At 40.8% G+C, this 16,434-nt stretch overlaps 2 protein-coding genes, 1 long non-coding RNA gene and 1 pseudogene across 3 annotated transcripts; 2 read left to right on the top strand and 2 right to left on the bottom strand.

The window, feature by feature from the left end:
- Positions 1 to 8: 8 nt before the first annotated feature.
- Positions 9 to 1,068, bottom strand: LOC120703998. The gene has a single exon (XM_039988237.1). The coding sequence runs from the start codon at positions 1,029 to 1,031 to the stop codon at positions 399 to 401; it is 633 nt and encodes a 210-aa protein (XP_039844171.1). The 5' UTR covers positions 1,032 to 1,068; the 3' UTR covers positions 9 to 398.
- Positions 1,069 to 1,690: 622 nt separating this feature from the next.
- Positions 1,691 to 10,894, bottom strand: LOC120702224 (phosphoinositide phosphatase SAC7-like; the record flags this gene model as incomplete). The annotated part of the gene is made up of 16 exons (XM_039985950.1): positions 1,691 to 2,123; positions 2,197 to 2,263; positions 2,520 to 2,612; positions 2,975 to 3,068; positions 7,169 to 7,241; positions 7,346 to 7,454; positions 7,584 to 7,596; positions 8,559 to 8,657; positions 8,747 to 8,817; positions 9,067 to 9,144; positions 9,351 to 9,437; positions 9,570 to 9,676; positions 9,842 to 9,922; positions 10,056 to 10,089; positions 10,256 to 10,312; positions 10,835 to 10,894. Coding segments are annotated over 16 exons (1,251 nt in total), but the record flags the coding sequence as incomplete, so codon positions are not given.
- A 42-nt stretch (positions 10,895 to 10,936) lies between these two features.
- Positions 10,937 to 13,547, top strand: LOC120703996. Its single transcript, XR_005687344.1, has 3 exons — positions 10,937 to 11,781; positions 12,633 to 12,818; positions 13,147 to 13,547. It is a non-coding gene; the product is annotated as an uncharacterized LOC120703996 (long non-coding RNA).
- Positions 13,548 to 13,691: 144 nt separating this feature from the next.
- On the top strand, positions 13,692 to 15,187 carry LOC120703995 (annotated as a pseudogene).
- Positions 15,188 to 16,434: the final 1,247 nt, after the last annotated feature.

The raw sequence follows: 16,434 nt of genomic DNA, 5'->3' as shown, positions 1-16,434 counted from the left end.
CAAGTACGAGACCATTTTAACACCCGGTGGAATTCATCTAGCGGCTGGAGGACATACCTCTCCTACCAACTACTAAGCACAAACATTAACCTGGTATTACAAAGCAGCGTCAACTTCAAAACTCTCTTGGGCCAGCTCCCCATCAAGAACAACCAGGAATTTTGTAGGATTTCTTTCTACCGGAGCCAAACAAATCGCTCCATGCAGCATTGCATTGCTCCCATAAAATCCTTGCGAAATTCCCATGTTCCGGACCGGCAACTGCTGCGCAATGCAGCTTATGAGGCAGGCTACATTCTTCAGCAGAAATTTAGGTAGGAAAAAAGTTATTTTTAACATAAATAAAAAAACTTCTCTGGTATAAGTATGTGTATGTGTTGTCCCGGCCTGGCTTCGGATCACCTGGACTTGGCTTTCTTGGCGCAGAACATGCCCCCGACCAGCGAGATCCCACTCTGCTTCTTGTGCTTCTTCTTCCTGGCAGCCTTGTTCTTGGCGTTCCTCCCCTTGCCGTCTCCCCCCAGGTCGTCCTCGATCATCTTGATGGCCAGCGCCTCCGACAGGCTCGGCAGGTAATCGAGGCTCGCCATCCACTCCTCGGCCCGGCTCTCGTCCCACCGATCGCTGCGGACCCGGCCGTGGCCGCTGCACTCGTCCTCTCCGACGGCCACCTCCTTCCCCTTGCCGAGGCCGGAGAAGACGGCCAGGCCCCTGCTGAACTGCGCGCTCAGGCTGGACACGGCCACCTCCATCTGGGCCTGCCTCTGCCTCAGCTCCACCAGCTCGCCCTTGGCCTCCGCCAGGTCTTCCTCCAGCTTCTTCAGGCAGGCCAGCTCCAGCTCCAGCACCGTGGACGACGAGGCTGCCGGAGGCGCGCTGAGCTTGACGCTGGACTCGCTGCTCGCAATGGAGCCGCCGCCGCCGCTGCCACCACCGGCGTACCGCTCGCCGAAGACCTCGACGGCCTGCCGGACCGACCGGAACGGCCGGGAGGTGTCGACCTCGGCGCGGCTCGCGGCGGCTGCCTCCATGACGACCACGAGTGAGGGTGCTGCCAGTTCAGGTTCAGGTGAGGCCGAGATCACTGATGGGGACCCAAGGCAAAGGGTGTTGAAGTAGACATGGCTCCCGGGCTTTGTCTTGGCTTCTACTTCAAACACCAACCAGGAGCGGCGGCAGCAGCAGCAGAATACAGGCCTTGTGTCGAGATCAAGTAAAAACCGGTAGAGAGGAAGAAGGGGACTTGCCACCAAAGGCACACGAGCTTATACAGGTGCAGGCCGGACAAGTTGCTGGGGCAGCGAGAGCTGACGAGGCACAGTAGAAATGCAGAACAGATGCAGTTGGCATACTCGACCAGACACTCGGAGTTTGCAGATAAAATGCATTTTTTTTAAGTAACCACTCTGGCAAATGCTTCAGCAGGACTTCGAAAACCAACGCAACGAGATTTATGACCGTTTGCAGGGGATGGATGCACAAACAGGTAATGCATTTGCACGGCTGAAACTGTTATAGCACAGAAAGGTTAAGGTGATGAGCTGACAGCATAACTGATTAGTAATGTACGGACTGTGATTTAAGTATGAATAGTTTGTTAAAGTGAGCGTAGCTACACCTCTCAGCCTAAACCCAAGGGAACAATGGTACATAATACAATTCTTTGTATGATAAGGAAAATGGTCATTGCTGGTGAAACTATCAACTCAAGTGTGTCAAATCATAAATACACCGATAATTGCAAGGTATGTTCCCTTGTTATTTTACAAATGGATTCTATCAAGCTGATCATGACAGCCGGAACAGCAGGAATTAAAAATTAGCGAGAAGGAAACAGAAGCTTATTACAAAATGGAAGAAAACTTATTACAAAGGGTTTGCGTGCAAAAAAATGCAATACTTCATCTTTACAAACCAATACGTCGACAAGTATGATGAATGATGACAATCTAAGATGCAACTCACTTGGTGAGCCAAATGGTTGCTTTGCACTCATCAATGCCGCGACTGGTTAAACCTAGGTCGATTAGTGAATGTTCGACCATTGGCTCTGACAAAATGTGTGATACCAATACAAAGACCAGCCCACAGAAGTGACAACATGTGGCGAACATCTGTCCGGGCTGCAAAGGTAATCGGGGAAAGTTAGCGGCGAACACTAAAAAATATCTCTTTCCGCAGAGCCAGAATCCTTACCATGTCTCAGTGACATCATCATGAACATCAGAGCTCCCACAACCAATGCAAAAGCAAGGCGGAAGGACTGTAAAGTAAAGAAAATGCATAAGTTTCATTCTGTTGGAATACATAAGAAGCACATTTCAGTAGTAGATCCAGCTGTTTCCCGTAAAGAAAGAGTATCGAGTGTCGAGAGATTGTGTATGTACATGTGCTTAGTCAAAATACACCCAGAAAACATACAAAATGTGAATGATTTCGGAGGAATTCCCATTAGCAATTCAAAATGCAATAACTTTCTGTGTAAAGAGAAAGTTTAAGCTATAGCGAATTGTACCCACCGCATAATTCTCTAGAAGTCCTCCTTTTCTTGGCACTGCCATGTCTCGACTAACAGATGTCATGTAATGTCCTTGAAGAAGGTCCATGGCATCCTATGTAAGATAATAAATAAATATTAAGGACTGCCTACAAAATACCTGGGGAAGATATTTTAATTGAAGGTAGGAACAAATTAAGTTGAAAGTTGAAATCGTAGCTTGCATGATGTTTGTTAGATTGTGGACAGCGGAGGCATTAACAGGAAGTTTCATAGAGAATGCATTGTCTGTTACCACACAAATCAATTATATAACATCATGTAAGCTGCCATAACTTAGCATAAATTTCAGTAATTTATTGCTTAGGCTTAGGCCCCTCTACGAGACTTGCACTGGTACTAATATATCATTAACATGACACATCTAAGTCATAGAGAGCTGACATTTGGGGCATCATCGACGAAATCAATATTTACCTGCTTAGTCCCATCAACAAAGTTATTCAAGTAGTATCTAGCAAGTGCATTCCGCAAATCATTCACAATTCCCTGAGTAGTTCGCTTCCCATACCTAAGAGACGAAAACAAATGTAAATGTGCAGAAAATAGCCTAGAATAAATAATATAATATCACTGCTGTCTTTCATTTTAAAATACCCAACTACAAAACGGAATGAATGTAAATTAACCACCAGTAATCTATGATATATATAGAAGAAACTATAGTACTTAATATGCACTCGAACAGTCTAATTATTATTCTGGGACCATCTTATGTCCTGCACTGACATTTACTTGTCACACCCGATTTTAAGGATAAAACCGAATGCTATCTATATGTATGTTAGGATCAAGTTTCATACATATAGTGACATCATCAGTGAATAACAACAATAGTATCACGTAAACAAACATAAATAAAGACTTACAAGACTATCAGAGTTATACGCTTAACATGGAAACGGAGGCTTCAAACTTCACAGGCAAGCGACTGGGGGTTGCGTACGCCTAGATCTCAACATCATCTTCAGCAGACTTCGCACATTCTTCTTCTGAGCAGCAGTTAGCAAGGGTGAGTACACTTATGGTTGGTACTCAGCAAGGCCACAAGAAATAACCAGAACACAATTTAAATCCATCTTCAAGTTAAATTAATCATGTGAGGGTCTAGGTTGCTCTTGACCGTGAGCACGGCTGATATATCAGTTGTAAACACTCTGCAGAGGTTGTACACTTTCACCACAAATCGCGTAAAAGTTCAGAAGAACTTTGGACCCAACCATGCTGTGCTAGCTAGGCACAATACCACACTTCCGAGGTGTGATTGCATAGGGATGCTACGAGGCCTTTACAAAGATTCCCTAGTAAGAAGTAGCCCGCTAGAGTTTCAGTAGCAGTGTGGTCCATAAACCTCCCTAATGGTCAGCACCTTAGCAAAGGCTGCTACCCCAAAAGGACCGAGCTATGACCCCTACACCAACTCCCTCCTTGCCCTTTCGGTAAGGCCGCTTCAAACTAGAGTCTCTAATTAATTAGTCAAGACCAGAGCCATATGGTTCTCGTGGTTGTACTGTTTTCCTGGGTGGTTCTCCACGTTCCAATTAATTCACAATATTCTTGCAATAAAGCATAGGTAGAAGGATGGTTAGGGACACTTGCCTTTCTCCAACAAAAGTTACTCTTACTGCTCTTCAGCTCTTGCTCACTTTCTTGATCTTCAAGCTTCGAACAGCGATCCTTCTAATCGAAGCAAACATCGGGCAACCATACAAGCAAAACAAACAAGTACAACTAAGAACAAAACACCGAAACAAAAGAAAAGCTTTAAAAGAGCGTACTAAAGGATAGGGCTCGATTCTACTGTTCACACGAACACAAGAGACGCTGAGAACGGAACTAAGGTTGAAAAACCACAGCTATCGGAAGATTTGAATCATGAAAGAAAACAAAAGAACTATAAGCTTTATTTATTTTAATTAGAAAATAATAGTGAAGGATATTTAAAAGAAATATCCAAGTTTAACATTAAATCATTTATATTTTTACTTACAAAAGCGAAGTAGAACTTAGTCCAAATTTTATATATGGTTGTCTAGGTATAAATTATACTAATCAATCGTTACTGAATTAGAAAGAAACTTGTGAGAGCATCTAAACGCATAATTTTATGTTTGGTGTTAAACTACACAAATTATAACTAAAACATATTTAAGTTGGTATTTATCAAATTAACATGAATTATGAAAACCGGAGTAAACATCTAATTAGCTTTTACTTAACAAAAACTAGATGAGAGAATATTAATCAAATTAAATCTATATTTAATTTTAAAACAGGAACTACGACACAACGACACTACTAAACAAAACCTTAGTCTATTAGAAGACTAACGCAACAAGAACGGGTAAAAACGGAACTAAAACGGCTATTCTATAAAAGAAACAAGATAGCAAGGACGCGATAAACTGCAGATTTCAGGGACTAATCTGCAAAACTCGAGCTCCCTCCATGGCTGGCGGGAAGAAGCTCCTTGTGGGTCAATTTCCCGATGATTTAGGGCACGATAGACTTTGGGAAGCGGGGGAAACGAAAGAAGACGACGAGGGGATTCCGTTTTACCGCTTACCCATGACGGAGATGCACTGAGGCGATCGGATTCGAAGTCGGAAGGGGAGACAGCCATGCTGCTTCCTGGAACCACACGAGATCAGGAACGACGATGTTCTGTTGGTGACGCTGGTTCTCCTGGTGCGCCAACAGCAGAACTAGGGCGAGCAGGAGAGGTGATGCAGCACCCCGGGTGAGTTGGAGTTGGACCGCACAGGGAGGGGGAGCACGTGCAACAGGGGCACCAGGCGCGGCTCCAGCTGCAGCGCGAGGGGCGGCGACGCTCCTGGTGGTGGCGTACGGGGGTGCAGGGAGGCGAGGGGCATCAGGGGCGATGGCGAGCAGGGCTGGCGGGGCAGGATGGCGGTGCTGCTCGCGAGCAGGGCGCAGGCAGCAGGGCGAAGGGGTTCGGGTGCCGCTTATATAGCGAGAGGGAGGAAGAGGGAGGGCCGGTAGAGGAGACGGTGATGGTGGTGGCCGGCCGTGATGGCCAGTCATCAATGGCATTCAACTGCAGGGGACTTTGATGAGGATGAAACGGAAGGAGGAGGCGAGGGGGTTGCGGCTGCTCCACTGAGCATTGAAGATGGCGGGCTCGATGGGGGAGAAGGCGAGCGGCGCGGTGCTGGGTACCGGTCGGCCCTAGTGCTCGAGGGAGCTGGCGCAGGGGATCGATGCAGAGTAGACTGTGTAGACATGAACGGTAGAGTGGAGTTAGCATGAATGTGATCACCGCAAGAGCGTATGATCGTGTGCAAGGTTCTGCTAATCAATTGCAGTTAGGGGCTCTAACAGGAAGTGGTGAGCGAAGGTTCACTTAGGAACATGCAGAAATTGACGTCGAAGTGTAGGCATGTAACAGACAACGACGACGAAGATGTATGACTCAAAGATGAGGTCGAGCCGAAGCAGTTTACTAGGAATTGTCGTTGGGGCGGCCCTGGATCACGAATGAGGAGGCCACGCCTGCAATGGTCTTGGACTGCCTGCTGAGGGAGGAGTATAAAATGGACGTATGTGTGATGAGTTGTGCAAGAGTCAAGATAAAAGTTTGGTCGCCTTTCGATAGACGGTGGAACTTGGGCTAACGCCACTAAGGAAGCAATTAGCATTTTTATTATCATGGGAATTGAAGGAGAGAAATAGTGGTAATTATTTTCACAATGAGCAACTCAGGAATTGATTGGCCGACCAAAATAGTCAGAAGAGGAAAGGACGGCGTAGACATCAAAGAGATAAGAAGTTCATGGCAACACTAGCTAGTAGCTGAACGTGAAAGCTTGCACGTTGGCTTTCTTAGCTAGATTGAGTTGGCTCATCACAAAAAGAGAAAAAAAAACTCCAAGAAAAAGAAAAAATGGTTGAATGGGTTGAGGATTAAATAAAAAAGTTAACTTCCACGGAGAAGGAAAGATAACTATTAGAAGATCCGGGATTGAATGGATTTTGGCTCATCAAAGAATTAAGAATTGATTTTAGGATTACAAGCAAGATTGGGATTAAGAGGAAACTTAATCGTATTTTGAATTCATTTTACATCCAAAACACTATGCACTTAGCATGAATGCAACACACAGAACAACCTTATTTAATTTAGAAAAACAACCCATTATTTTTCTATACTAAATTTCCTGTAAAGAAAATAAATGTTGACAAAATTTTAAAATTATGAGAAAATCATTGATTTACTTTTCTTTCTAATCACATCCTGAAATCCGACAATTTCAGGGTGTGACATTACTGGTATGATGTAGACTTTTCCACCTGATTACTAGTCAAAGACATATCAGCTTTATAGTAACCCATTATCTGGGTCATGCTAGTATAGAGATTCACTGCAACCGTGGTCATGGGATCTTCAATTCTTCAAAACCCCTAAGCGTTTCATAACTATAAGTTTTTAGCTTTGAATAGATTTGAGGTGATAAAGGTAACTACTGTTCTTATTTTATGTAAATATTGTAATTAGGTCCTCTTCTTGCTAAGAAAAAGAAAGGGGAGGGACAACAAATACAGTAAAAAGCACTTAAAAAGTAAAATGGAAATTTGTTCTACAGAAATTACCTAACAAAATCTCCCTTCAGAGCAGGCGTTCCGGAGTACTGAATGCTTATCGCATCTCCATGATTTGCCCACACTGAGAAAAAGGACTCAATTTACTCTAGCATCATTGCTTATAAAAAGGAATAGAAAAATACAACTAAGAACACAGATTAATTAAATGGTCAAGATAATACTCACAAACTTTGTAATTTGTATCAAAGGCTGGATGGTTGCTTATTGTATCATCAACACCAAGAACTTCTATCCGTTGGAGTTGGCTCTCCAGAATTTTTCTTCCAATCATGCTCTGTTTAGAGATTGTTAGAATTCAAAGATATAAGGATCAATAGTAATTGTCCATCATAGAAGGATGTATCAACAATAACACAATGATTAGCTACTATGAGTCTATAAACTCAAGGCATGGGATTCTTACTACATCATATGTTCTGTTTCAGAACAAATAGTCTGAAACCAAACAAGAGTACTACTTAAACAATATAATTAATATCAAACATGGTCCTAAAAGTACATCAATTATCCCAGTATACAAGTTTGGAAATTGATTAACAGTTCAAAAGAGACATGTTTCGCAAGTTCTGCATCTGTTAGGTAGTACATCTACATTGCAATATTACAATATAAGGATGATGAATGCCCTTAGCCAAGCAGCAAATCTTTCTCAAGTTGGTTTGGAAAACAAAAAGGGAAGCCGCTAGATAACTGGATGACTAAAATGGTATCGCATAGATATATTATTTTCTTATGAATAACTGCTGAAGTACGTATCAAAAACATAATGACTAACACATTGTGACTGAATGCACTTTACTTTTCCTGATTAGCCAGGATCTTGAATAAAAATGACATACCCAGTGATGAAAGCTCCCACATAAAGTGGGACCTGGGAAGGGAATTTGTACGCAGCCTTACTGACATTTTGCGAGGAGGTGCATTCGAACACAGGACCTCCAGGGCACAAGTGGAGAGACTATCACTGTGCCCGGCTCATGCTTCAGACAGGAAATCGAATACCAAAAACAAAATCTATAAAGTAGGTAATTAACACATCTGTACTAGCACTCCTCAAGGTCCAAGGCAATATCTGAAGTGACAACATGCAAGATTTGATAGCTTTGGCTTCAAGTAGAAAAGCTCATTCTGAATCAGGCTGATTAGCACAAATTGATCCATAGACCACTAGATTAAAGAACTAATGATCCCTCAAACCAAGTCCTATGCAGTTGGTTTTGCAAGCAGATTTGATGCACGGCTGGTGGTTGTCTGTTAGACCAAAGTATATTTGGTGGATGATTTGGCCCCCATATAACAATGTTCCTTTGACAAATATGAAGATAGTACAAAATGATAAACAGTATGACGTGGGTAATACTACATCAGCCAATCATACCTATGTTGCTTAAGATAATCTTTGATCTGCTCATACAGCTGAGGAAGGCGTTCAAAGTGAATATGACCACAAACTCGGTGGAAGTCAAAGTGCACATATCTGCAAGACATAGGCATGTATTCATGCTTAGCCACAACATTACACGATAGGAGCAGTGAGCAGTCCATAGCAGAGAAAGGAATTGTTACCTTACATCTTCACTGAGAATAGGTTCGATAGATTTTGCATATCTTTCACGAAGGCGACCTTCACCACCACCCTGAATATCAGAAATCAAACAAGGTGAACATCACATGAAGGACAGAAGAAAGCCAATAAGCAAGAACTATAAGGGTAGATGCAAAAGTATATAAATATGAAGAATTGTATGATTTTGGAAATCATACACCTTACTGAGAATCAGAGCCCGCACATAATGATTTTACATGCAGCAAGTACTCCTGATTTTCTTAATTTTGGAAACTCATAGCACTAATGTTAGTTTGAAGTTCAAGTGCAGTGTACTTACTGTATTGACAAGATCTACAGCCAAGACAGCTCCATATTTCTTTTGCAAATCATGAAAGTGCCGCTCAAGCACACGAGGCTGAACAACAGAAACCAAGATAGGGTTATAGATAAAAATAAAATAATGAACATAATTTGCATACTTGCATTCTAGACTATCTACTAGCTAAATCTAAGTAAGGATACCATACAATTTCATGGCAAGATATAGAGTATAGTGCCATTATAGCAACAAGGTAAAGAACAAAACAAGGAATGGTATAAGAAATATATAATAAAGCTCACCGCTTCATCTTGTCTAACAATGTCAAAGCTAGGTTTATATGTCAAATCAACAATCTGTTCCCACAAGAATGGCATAGAACCTCGAACCTGCAAAACATATAATTTGTCAAGGTATTTGGAATATTTATATACCAACAAACTAATTAAGACTGAAGCACAACATGAGGCAACCAAAAAGCAATATTAAGTGTTAATTTCAAATTGTGAGAAGAAACCTACTTGTACATACGATGCTGTAAATCCTTTTGACTGCATTATCTGCTCTGTTTCAACGAAGTTTGCAGCATAACCCTCTGCATCAGCTCCTCGTCTCCACATCCGCGTACCTTTAGAAAAACTCACGAAGAAATCATAAACAAGTTTCACAAAAATAAAAATGAGAAGACATGATGCAGTTAAAACTGAACATGCACAGTAATAACATATTTAACTAAAATATTAATGAAAGTAAGAAATGTGAAAAACTTATTTCGATGCCTAAGAACGCTCACCTATCCTCCGCGTGCACCTACGTGCAATCAGGGTCACATTTACCTTTTCTGACCCAACTTCTGCATGTATGTTTTGAAAACCTGATATTTAGTTAAGTTCCATAAATTCACAATAAAACATGACCCAAAGGAAAGTTGAATCAACATTTTAATAGAACACATCTTATATATCTAGTAGTGCCCTAGTTGAAATGTCATGATATGCCAAGGATACTGCCTTGAATTACTGGCAATAAGTACTGGTCCAGCTGTTAAGGGAGAAAGGAAGCAATCAGAATACTGGTTCAGCTCCCTTGAAATCCAAAGTGAAATGAACTAAGGGCCTGTCTGGAAAGGGAAGATAGTCCAGGAATTTTACAAAATTTACCAATCCCTGCTATCCAAACAGGCCACCTAAAGATATATTAATCTTACCTTGTTCTCAATTAGAGGTTCCAACAAGTAACTGTTCCATAGAAATCTTGGTTCAGCCTGAAAAGAGTTATGTTATTTGATCAGTAATAGTATAATTAGAAGCACGAGATACTACTACTAAGCACTGACGCTGAGAAACTACTGTGAAAAAAGCCTATAACCTATTTTACCAAGCTCAACTCAAGTAAGACTGTTTTCTCTGTTCTCAAACTATAAAAGTTCTACCAAACATTAACATGCCCATTTTCCACATTGAAGGATGCGATTACTTAGAATTATCTTGTGAATTTGCAGCATGCTACAGAAGTCACTAGCCATTACCAACAACAGAATGGCAAAACTTTGAGACTAAGTGCAAATGGACAGTGCAAAATTTGTTGCCATAAAATGGTCAGGTTACATGGCATTCTATGTAATACTAAAAGTAGCAACTAGCAAAGGCAACCTGATACTACATGTCTACATGTACCAGTAAGGGTAAGCAGAAGAGGCTAGCATATGACAAGATATAGTGGACATAGATAATAGCTCCCCATCTATAAGCAAAATGGGGAGTTAGAAATGGAGAAAGAAGCAAACCTGTCTCCACAGGGGAAGTGATTTATACTCATCGCCAAGTTCATGTAGCCTCTGTGCACTGGATTAGAACAGACAAAGATAACCCCAACCTCAAGTTTCTCTCCTTCAATCCTTCAATCCCAACCCCAACCTCAAGTTTCTCTCCTTCAATCCTTCAAGGATTTCACCTCTCTCAGTAAATCTGCGTGCACCTAAATGCAGCAGGGTGTCACTAGATTGACAGGCGACACTACTTTCATTGCGTTCAAGAGATTAGAGATGCAAAACTGTTCTCAGGCCCAATATCGTGCACCTAGATTAATTCTTTTACATTCAATGGTTTATTCTTTTTCAACTAAAGAAAATTCTATTCTGGTTTGAACTGGTAAATGGTTAATTCCGTACATTGTATTGGAATATTTTATTTGATTGGTAATTACCTTTCTTGGCTGGTTGTTAAAAGTATTCTGGGAATCAAGGTTCTGTCCTATCAATTCAAGTTGTTTGTTCAAGTGAGTTTTTTTCGTAACAAGGGAGAGAAAAGGCTTCCTAGATTTTGTTAGAAATTTGGATATATGATCGCCCTTTCTTTCTGTGTAAAATTGACATCACTTAGGATTTTTATCAAGATACCTCTAAACAGAAATTGAGTTGTTGCCAAACAAATTCATTGGTTGTTTACTTGCAGATGCTACCTATATCTTTTGTAATCTTATTTTGAGAAAACATTTAGAGGTTTTGCTCAGTATTTCCAGAATTGTGTGGTTTATAGTCCTATATTTGTTGTACAGGTACCAATATGCCGCAATGAAGTGGAAAAATGTTTAATAGACTTTAAAAAACTCTATATATTTGTCAGGAAACCAGTTGTCATGTGGTTATATACTCAAAGCTTCTGATTTATCAAACAGGGTAATTTATCAATGAGGGCAAAGGCATTCAAAGTGTTGAGGAGGAAACCAGCTCAGGTAACATGATTCCTACTTACACTGATCACCTTCGCTACCTTTACGGCTCCAGTAGGTTAGTTTTCCTAATAAACATGAAGTGTCTGTAATTGAAGTCAATGTACTAATGTTATTAGGCATAAGGATATAGCCTTCTCAACTGTATGAGGCCCATTTTTTGCTGACCTTTGTAGCACTGGTTTTCTTGTGTCCTAGCTTTCCATTTTCCTACACAGTGATTCAGTTTTGTCAATATAAATGTTCATCCCATTTCTGTTAGTTGCAGAAATCCAATTGTTTATGACTGAAGATTATGCATGCATTGTTATTATATATTTCAGGGTTATTATATCAATAACCTGATAAGTACCATTGTGAGGACATGCATAAGCACAAGCTCATAGATGCGATCATGCAGTTTATGGTAGTAAGATGATAAGGAAGAAGAAAAGGCAACCGGCTCTTTTGCTTTTTATTGCTTTTCCATTTGGCTGATAGGTGCATTCTCGCACCATTGCGGTTACATGAACTTCAGGACATTGACAAAGGAGATTAGCGAGTTGAAGCTGTTATAATATTCATGTCAGGACTCATGGTGACTGAATTCTTGAAGTAGTCCATACGACGTCACAACTATAGTAGTAGTCCAGTTCTGATGCATGTCATGATCGTGGCCTGTAACTAGGCTGTTAATCAGTTTAGGTTTCCATTTACTCATTTTTTAGTTGAGTGAAAACTTTTATGCACACCATAGTTGAGTTGTTTACATTCCTTATATTTCTTAAACTGTACAAATAAAAACAAATATTGTTTCTATCAAAATGCACACCTAAAGATTTTTTTTAAAGGAGGGTTCTCCATTTTTCTTGCAGGTTAAATCTGATTTACATGACCAGCTAACATAGTAGTACGTGTGATTTACTATGGGAGATGGAAGATTACATGTTTCTTGCAATAAGTCTAGCATTGATTTGGATGAAAATGTATGTTGATGGAACATTCTGAATTATAGGTTAACTACTGCCTCTGCCATCACTGGATCATGGACAAGAAGAAAGGTAAGTTGTCTTGCTTACTTGACACCAAATCATATTGTAACCGGCATCCTTGTCTTAATGTGAAATCATATTGTAATAAGTAATTGTCTATGATCGGCTTGATCGCCATGGCCTTATGTTCTAGAGGAGCAACTCAATTGTTCGACAATCTTGGTGACCACTTTCACAGAGTCTATGTTTGACAGTATGGTAACACTCAACAGGGAGAAAATTGCTATGTGTAGCCGTGTGTGTATATATCAATTGTGTAATGAGTACTATCAATTGTGTAATAAGTAACTGCAAAAGCATGTTCCTTCTGACTGACCAAAAATTATGTCTGCCAAAGGTATTCAGAAGACTGGCCACCACAAGTATCATCACTTTATTTTGGCTCTGTGTGGAGAGAAGTGAGAGGGGAAGAGAGATGGTGGCCTGGAGCTTGGAGAAGATAAGCCCATCAATGGTTGCTGCTTCACTTGATTCTAGAGAAGCAGAACTAGCCATATATAGTTATATACATAACCTGCATTTATTTACGTGTTAAAGTTTGATATAAATCCTTCTTACTCCATTTAGGTACATTTTTCATCTCTCTAATAGAAGTTGCGACATTCTTTCTTTTTCTTTCAGTATTGTCGTCAAATGATCAGTTGCAGTATGGTGTTTATTATTTGAAAATCCTAACTGATCGATCTATTTAGTATTTTGTCGAAGCTTCGGATTATCAACTGGCCCATGTCTATGTCAGATTGGAAATATTTGTGCTCTACATGCAGACCCATATTGAGATTATATAATTTCTATATCCCATAACAATGTATGGACATAGGTCTATTATGTCAAAGTTAGCTCGGATATCAATGAGTCTTTGAAATATCATGTCTTGCCAATACTCTGTATATTATTCTAATTTTTTTTACCACCCGTAGCAATGCACGGGCATACACCTAGTTAATAAAAGAATTGTGTTAGAGTGCAATGATTAATTCAGTTTAAAATCAAAATATAATTTACATTCTATATACTGCACATTGCACAGCAGGGGCAGATAGGACTCCATCATCATGGTCCGGCAAATGTCTCCTCATAGTATCATTAGCTCCATCCACGAAAGAAGTAAAGGACGGGGAGAAAGGTGTACCGGGCGTTTCTTTCCTTGTGTTAGCTGCAGCCGCCTCAAAAATCCTCTCAGCACTCCTTGACTTGCACGTCTCTCCCTCTCTTCACCGAGCTAGCCCACACCCATATGCTTCCTATAAGACTACCACCCCCGTCACCATGACTAGCATGAACTACTACACATTCATCTCATATTCTCATCCCCTTTCAACCGCCTCTTCACCGCCCCGGCTCGCATAAACTACAGCGGAGTTGCACTGCTAGCATGGGAGGAGCTACTAACCTACCTCCAGGCTTCCACTTCTTCCCCTCAGATGAAGATCTTGTCGTCCATTTCCTCCGTCGCAAAAGCGGCCAACCTCCCATGCCGCCCTGACATCATCCCAACGGTTCTTCTGCAACACTACAGCCCGTGGGAACTGAATGGTTTGCATTCTCATCCACTTCTCTACTTTCATGGTAAACATCGTGTACTTATAACAATTAATCCTCCAAGGCACCGCGCTGCAAGCTGGAAACCAGTGGTATTTCTTCAGCCATGCAGCACAAACCAGGATCGCACCGAATGGGTACTGGAACCCTATTGGTGCTGATGAAACAGTGACAAGCAGTGGCTGTATTGTTGGCCTGAAGAAGACGCTCATCTTCTGCACCGGCGAACCTCCCAAGGGTTTCAAAACTAACTGGATCATGAATGAGTACCACCTTCAAGATGGAGGATATAATGTCAGCGGTGGCAGCACCTCAAGCAGCTCAAGTTCCAGTAGGAAATCCCAAAGGAAGAGAGTTCACTCAAGCACGGTGAGTGATATAGCACATCCTGTTTGCTTCACAGCAGTCAGCAGCTTATACATGTAGCAACTGACTAGGGTATAAAATCACTCTAATCTTGCAGGAGTCCAACAACTGGGTGATATGCAGAGTGTTCGAGTCGAGTTGCGGTTCGCAAGTGAGCTTCCATGACGAGGGCACGGAGCTTTCATGCTTAGATGAGGTGTTTTTGTCGCTAGATGACTATGATGAAGTGAGTCTGCCAAATAATTAGAGCCCTAGCTAGTAAGTAGTGCTGAGTGCTGACGGTATATGCCTATCAAGCCATTTAATTAACTGTGATGGTGATATCTACGTAAGTGGTTGCAAGTTGCATTATGTATGATTCAGATGGCCTGATAGGCATCGAACTTAATCCAGTCTATCCTAAATCATTACCATGTAATTAACTATCATGCAATAGGTATAAAGCTTGAGCTTGTCTCTGATAACCGTGACATGTGTGTGATATGTGTGTGAACACGAATCACTTAGCTAGTGATGCTCCAAAGATCAGTTAATTTTCTGAAGCATTTGGTGGTTTACTTTGACTTGCTGCGGAACATTGCTTGCTACTTGTGGGTTAGGAGACTGATGTAGAAGTATGGCCGGAAGATTGTTGCTTTCTCCCAAACTTATCTTTGCATCTATGTGAAAAAAAATGGTGTTTCAGTTTCACCCACGAAGTAAAAGGGAACATTGAGATGCTTCTATTTAACAGAAATCATGAAAAGAGAAGGTGGGTGGAGCATACGCAAGCATATGTCCATCTCTGCTATCAATAAGATAAGCTTTCAAGATCATATGATTGTTTACATCTACGTGATCACAAGGCAAACTTGCGTGTGGGGAGTAGTACGCACCATGCAGCATGAACACACCCAACTTACAAAACTGAAGCCATCCAAAGCCCTGATTGGTTACTCATTGCCTATTGGGTGTCTTTAGATCACTAATCTCTGGAGTCAATATGCAGTAAACCCATAGCGTCTATTACCCAAATGTATTTTTTTAAAAAAAAAACAGGACTAGAAGTTTCTGCTTTTGAGCAGCTGGATAATTTAACATAGCCTTGTTTTAAGATATCTAGCTGACATGGGTTTTAACCCACAAAGTCACAATTATTAAGGAATTTCACACTAATTCAGTGCTGTGAGGAACATAGAGCTTTCCTCTCTATAGCTAAAGCTTGTACTGGTTGAAGTTGTTAATTCGCATCTTAATGGTTTAATACACGTCCTGTTGTCCTACCTATTCTGACTCAGCAGACATTGTAAAGGTGATCGACATATAAAGTGAACGGGTACACTTCAAAGAAAAATAGCAAAGATTAATTATAGCTACGGTAGTGGTTTATATCTGTTATCATTGTGATTGTTCTTTCATGATTTTTTTTTCTTTACGAATGTAACAGACTTTTAGCTGAAAGGAGAGAGAATAGATTCTGGAAGTTTACAACCAGACATAGCATTTACATTAACCCATAATCCCCACATATGCATGAGCACATATACATACCACGTCTACTTTCTCAATAAGAAATTAAAAACCATAAAGTGATCATATCTTAGGAGAATTTAATTGTACTCATATACCTACACTAGATGTGCAGTTTACCAATTGTTTATCATGCAGAATGAAAAGAGTATCAAAATACAAATATAAAGCATCAATGCAGTGATAAGAACATAGAACTGACCATACC

This window comes from Panicum virgatum, chromosome 4K, assembly GCF_016808335.1.
Source record: "Panicum virgatum strain AP13 chromosome 4K, P.virgatum_v5, whole genome shotgun sequence".
NCBI classification, from domain to species: Eukaryota; Viridiplantae; Streptophyta; class Magnoliopsida; order Poales; family Poaceae; genus Panicum; species Panicum virgatum.
The sequence above is the reverse complement of the archived record's forward strand: the minus strand, read 5'-3'. Positions and strand labels throughout refer to the sequence as shown.

What these genes read in the sequence shown, in the direction of transcription:
- LOC120703998 (XM_039988237.1), bottom strand. Translation starts at nt 1,031, where the DNA reads ATGGAGGCAGCCGCCGCGAGCCGCGCCGAGGTCGACACCTCCCGGCCG.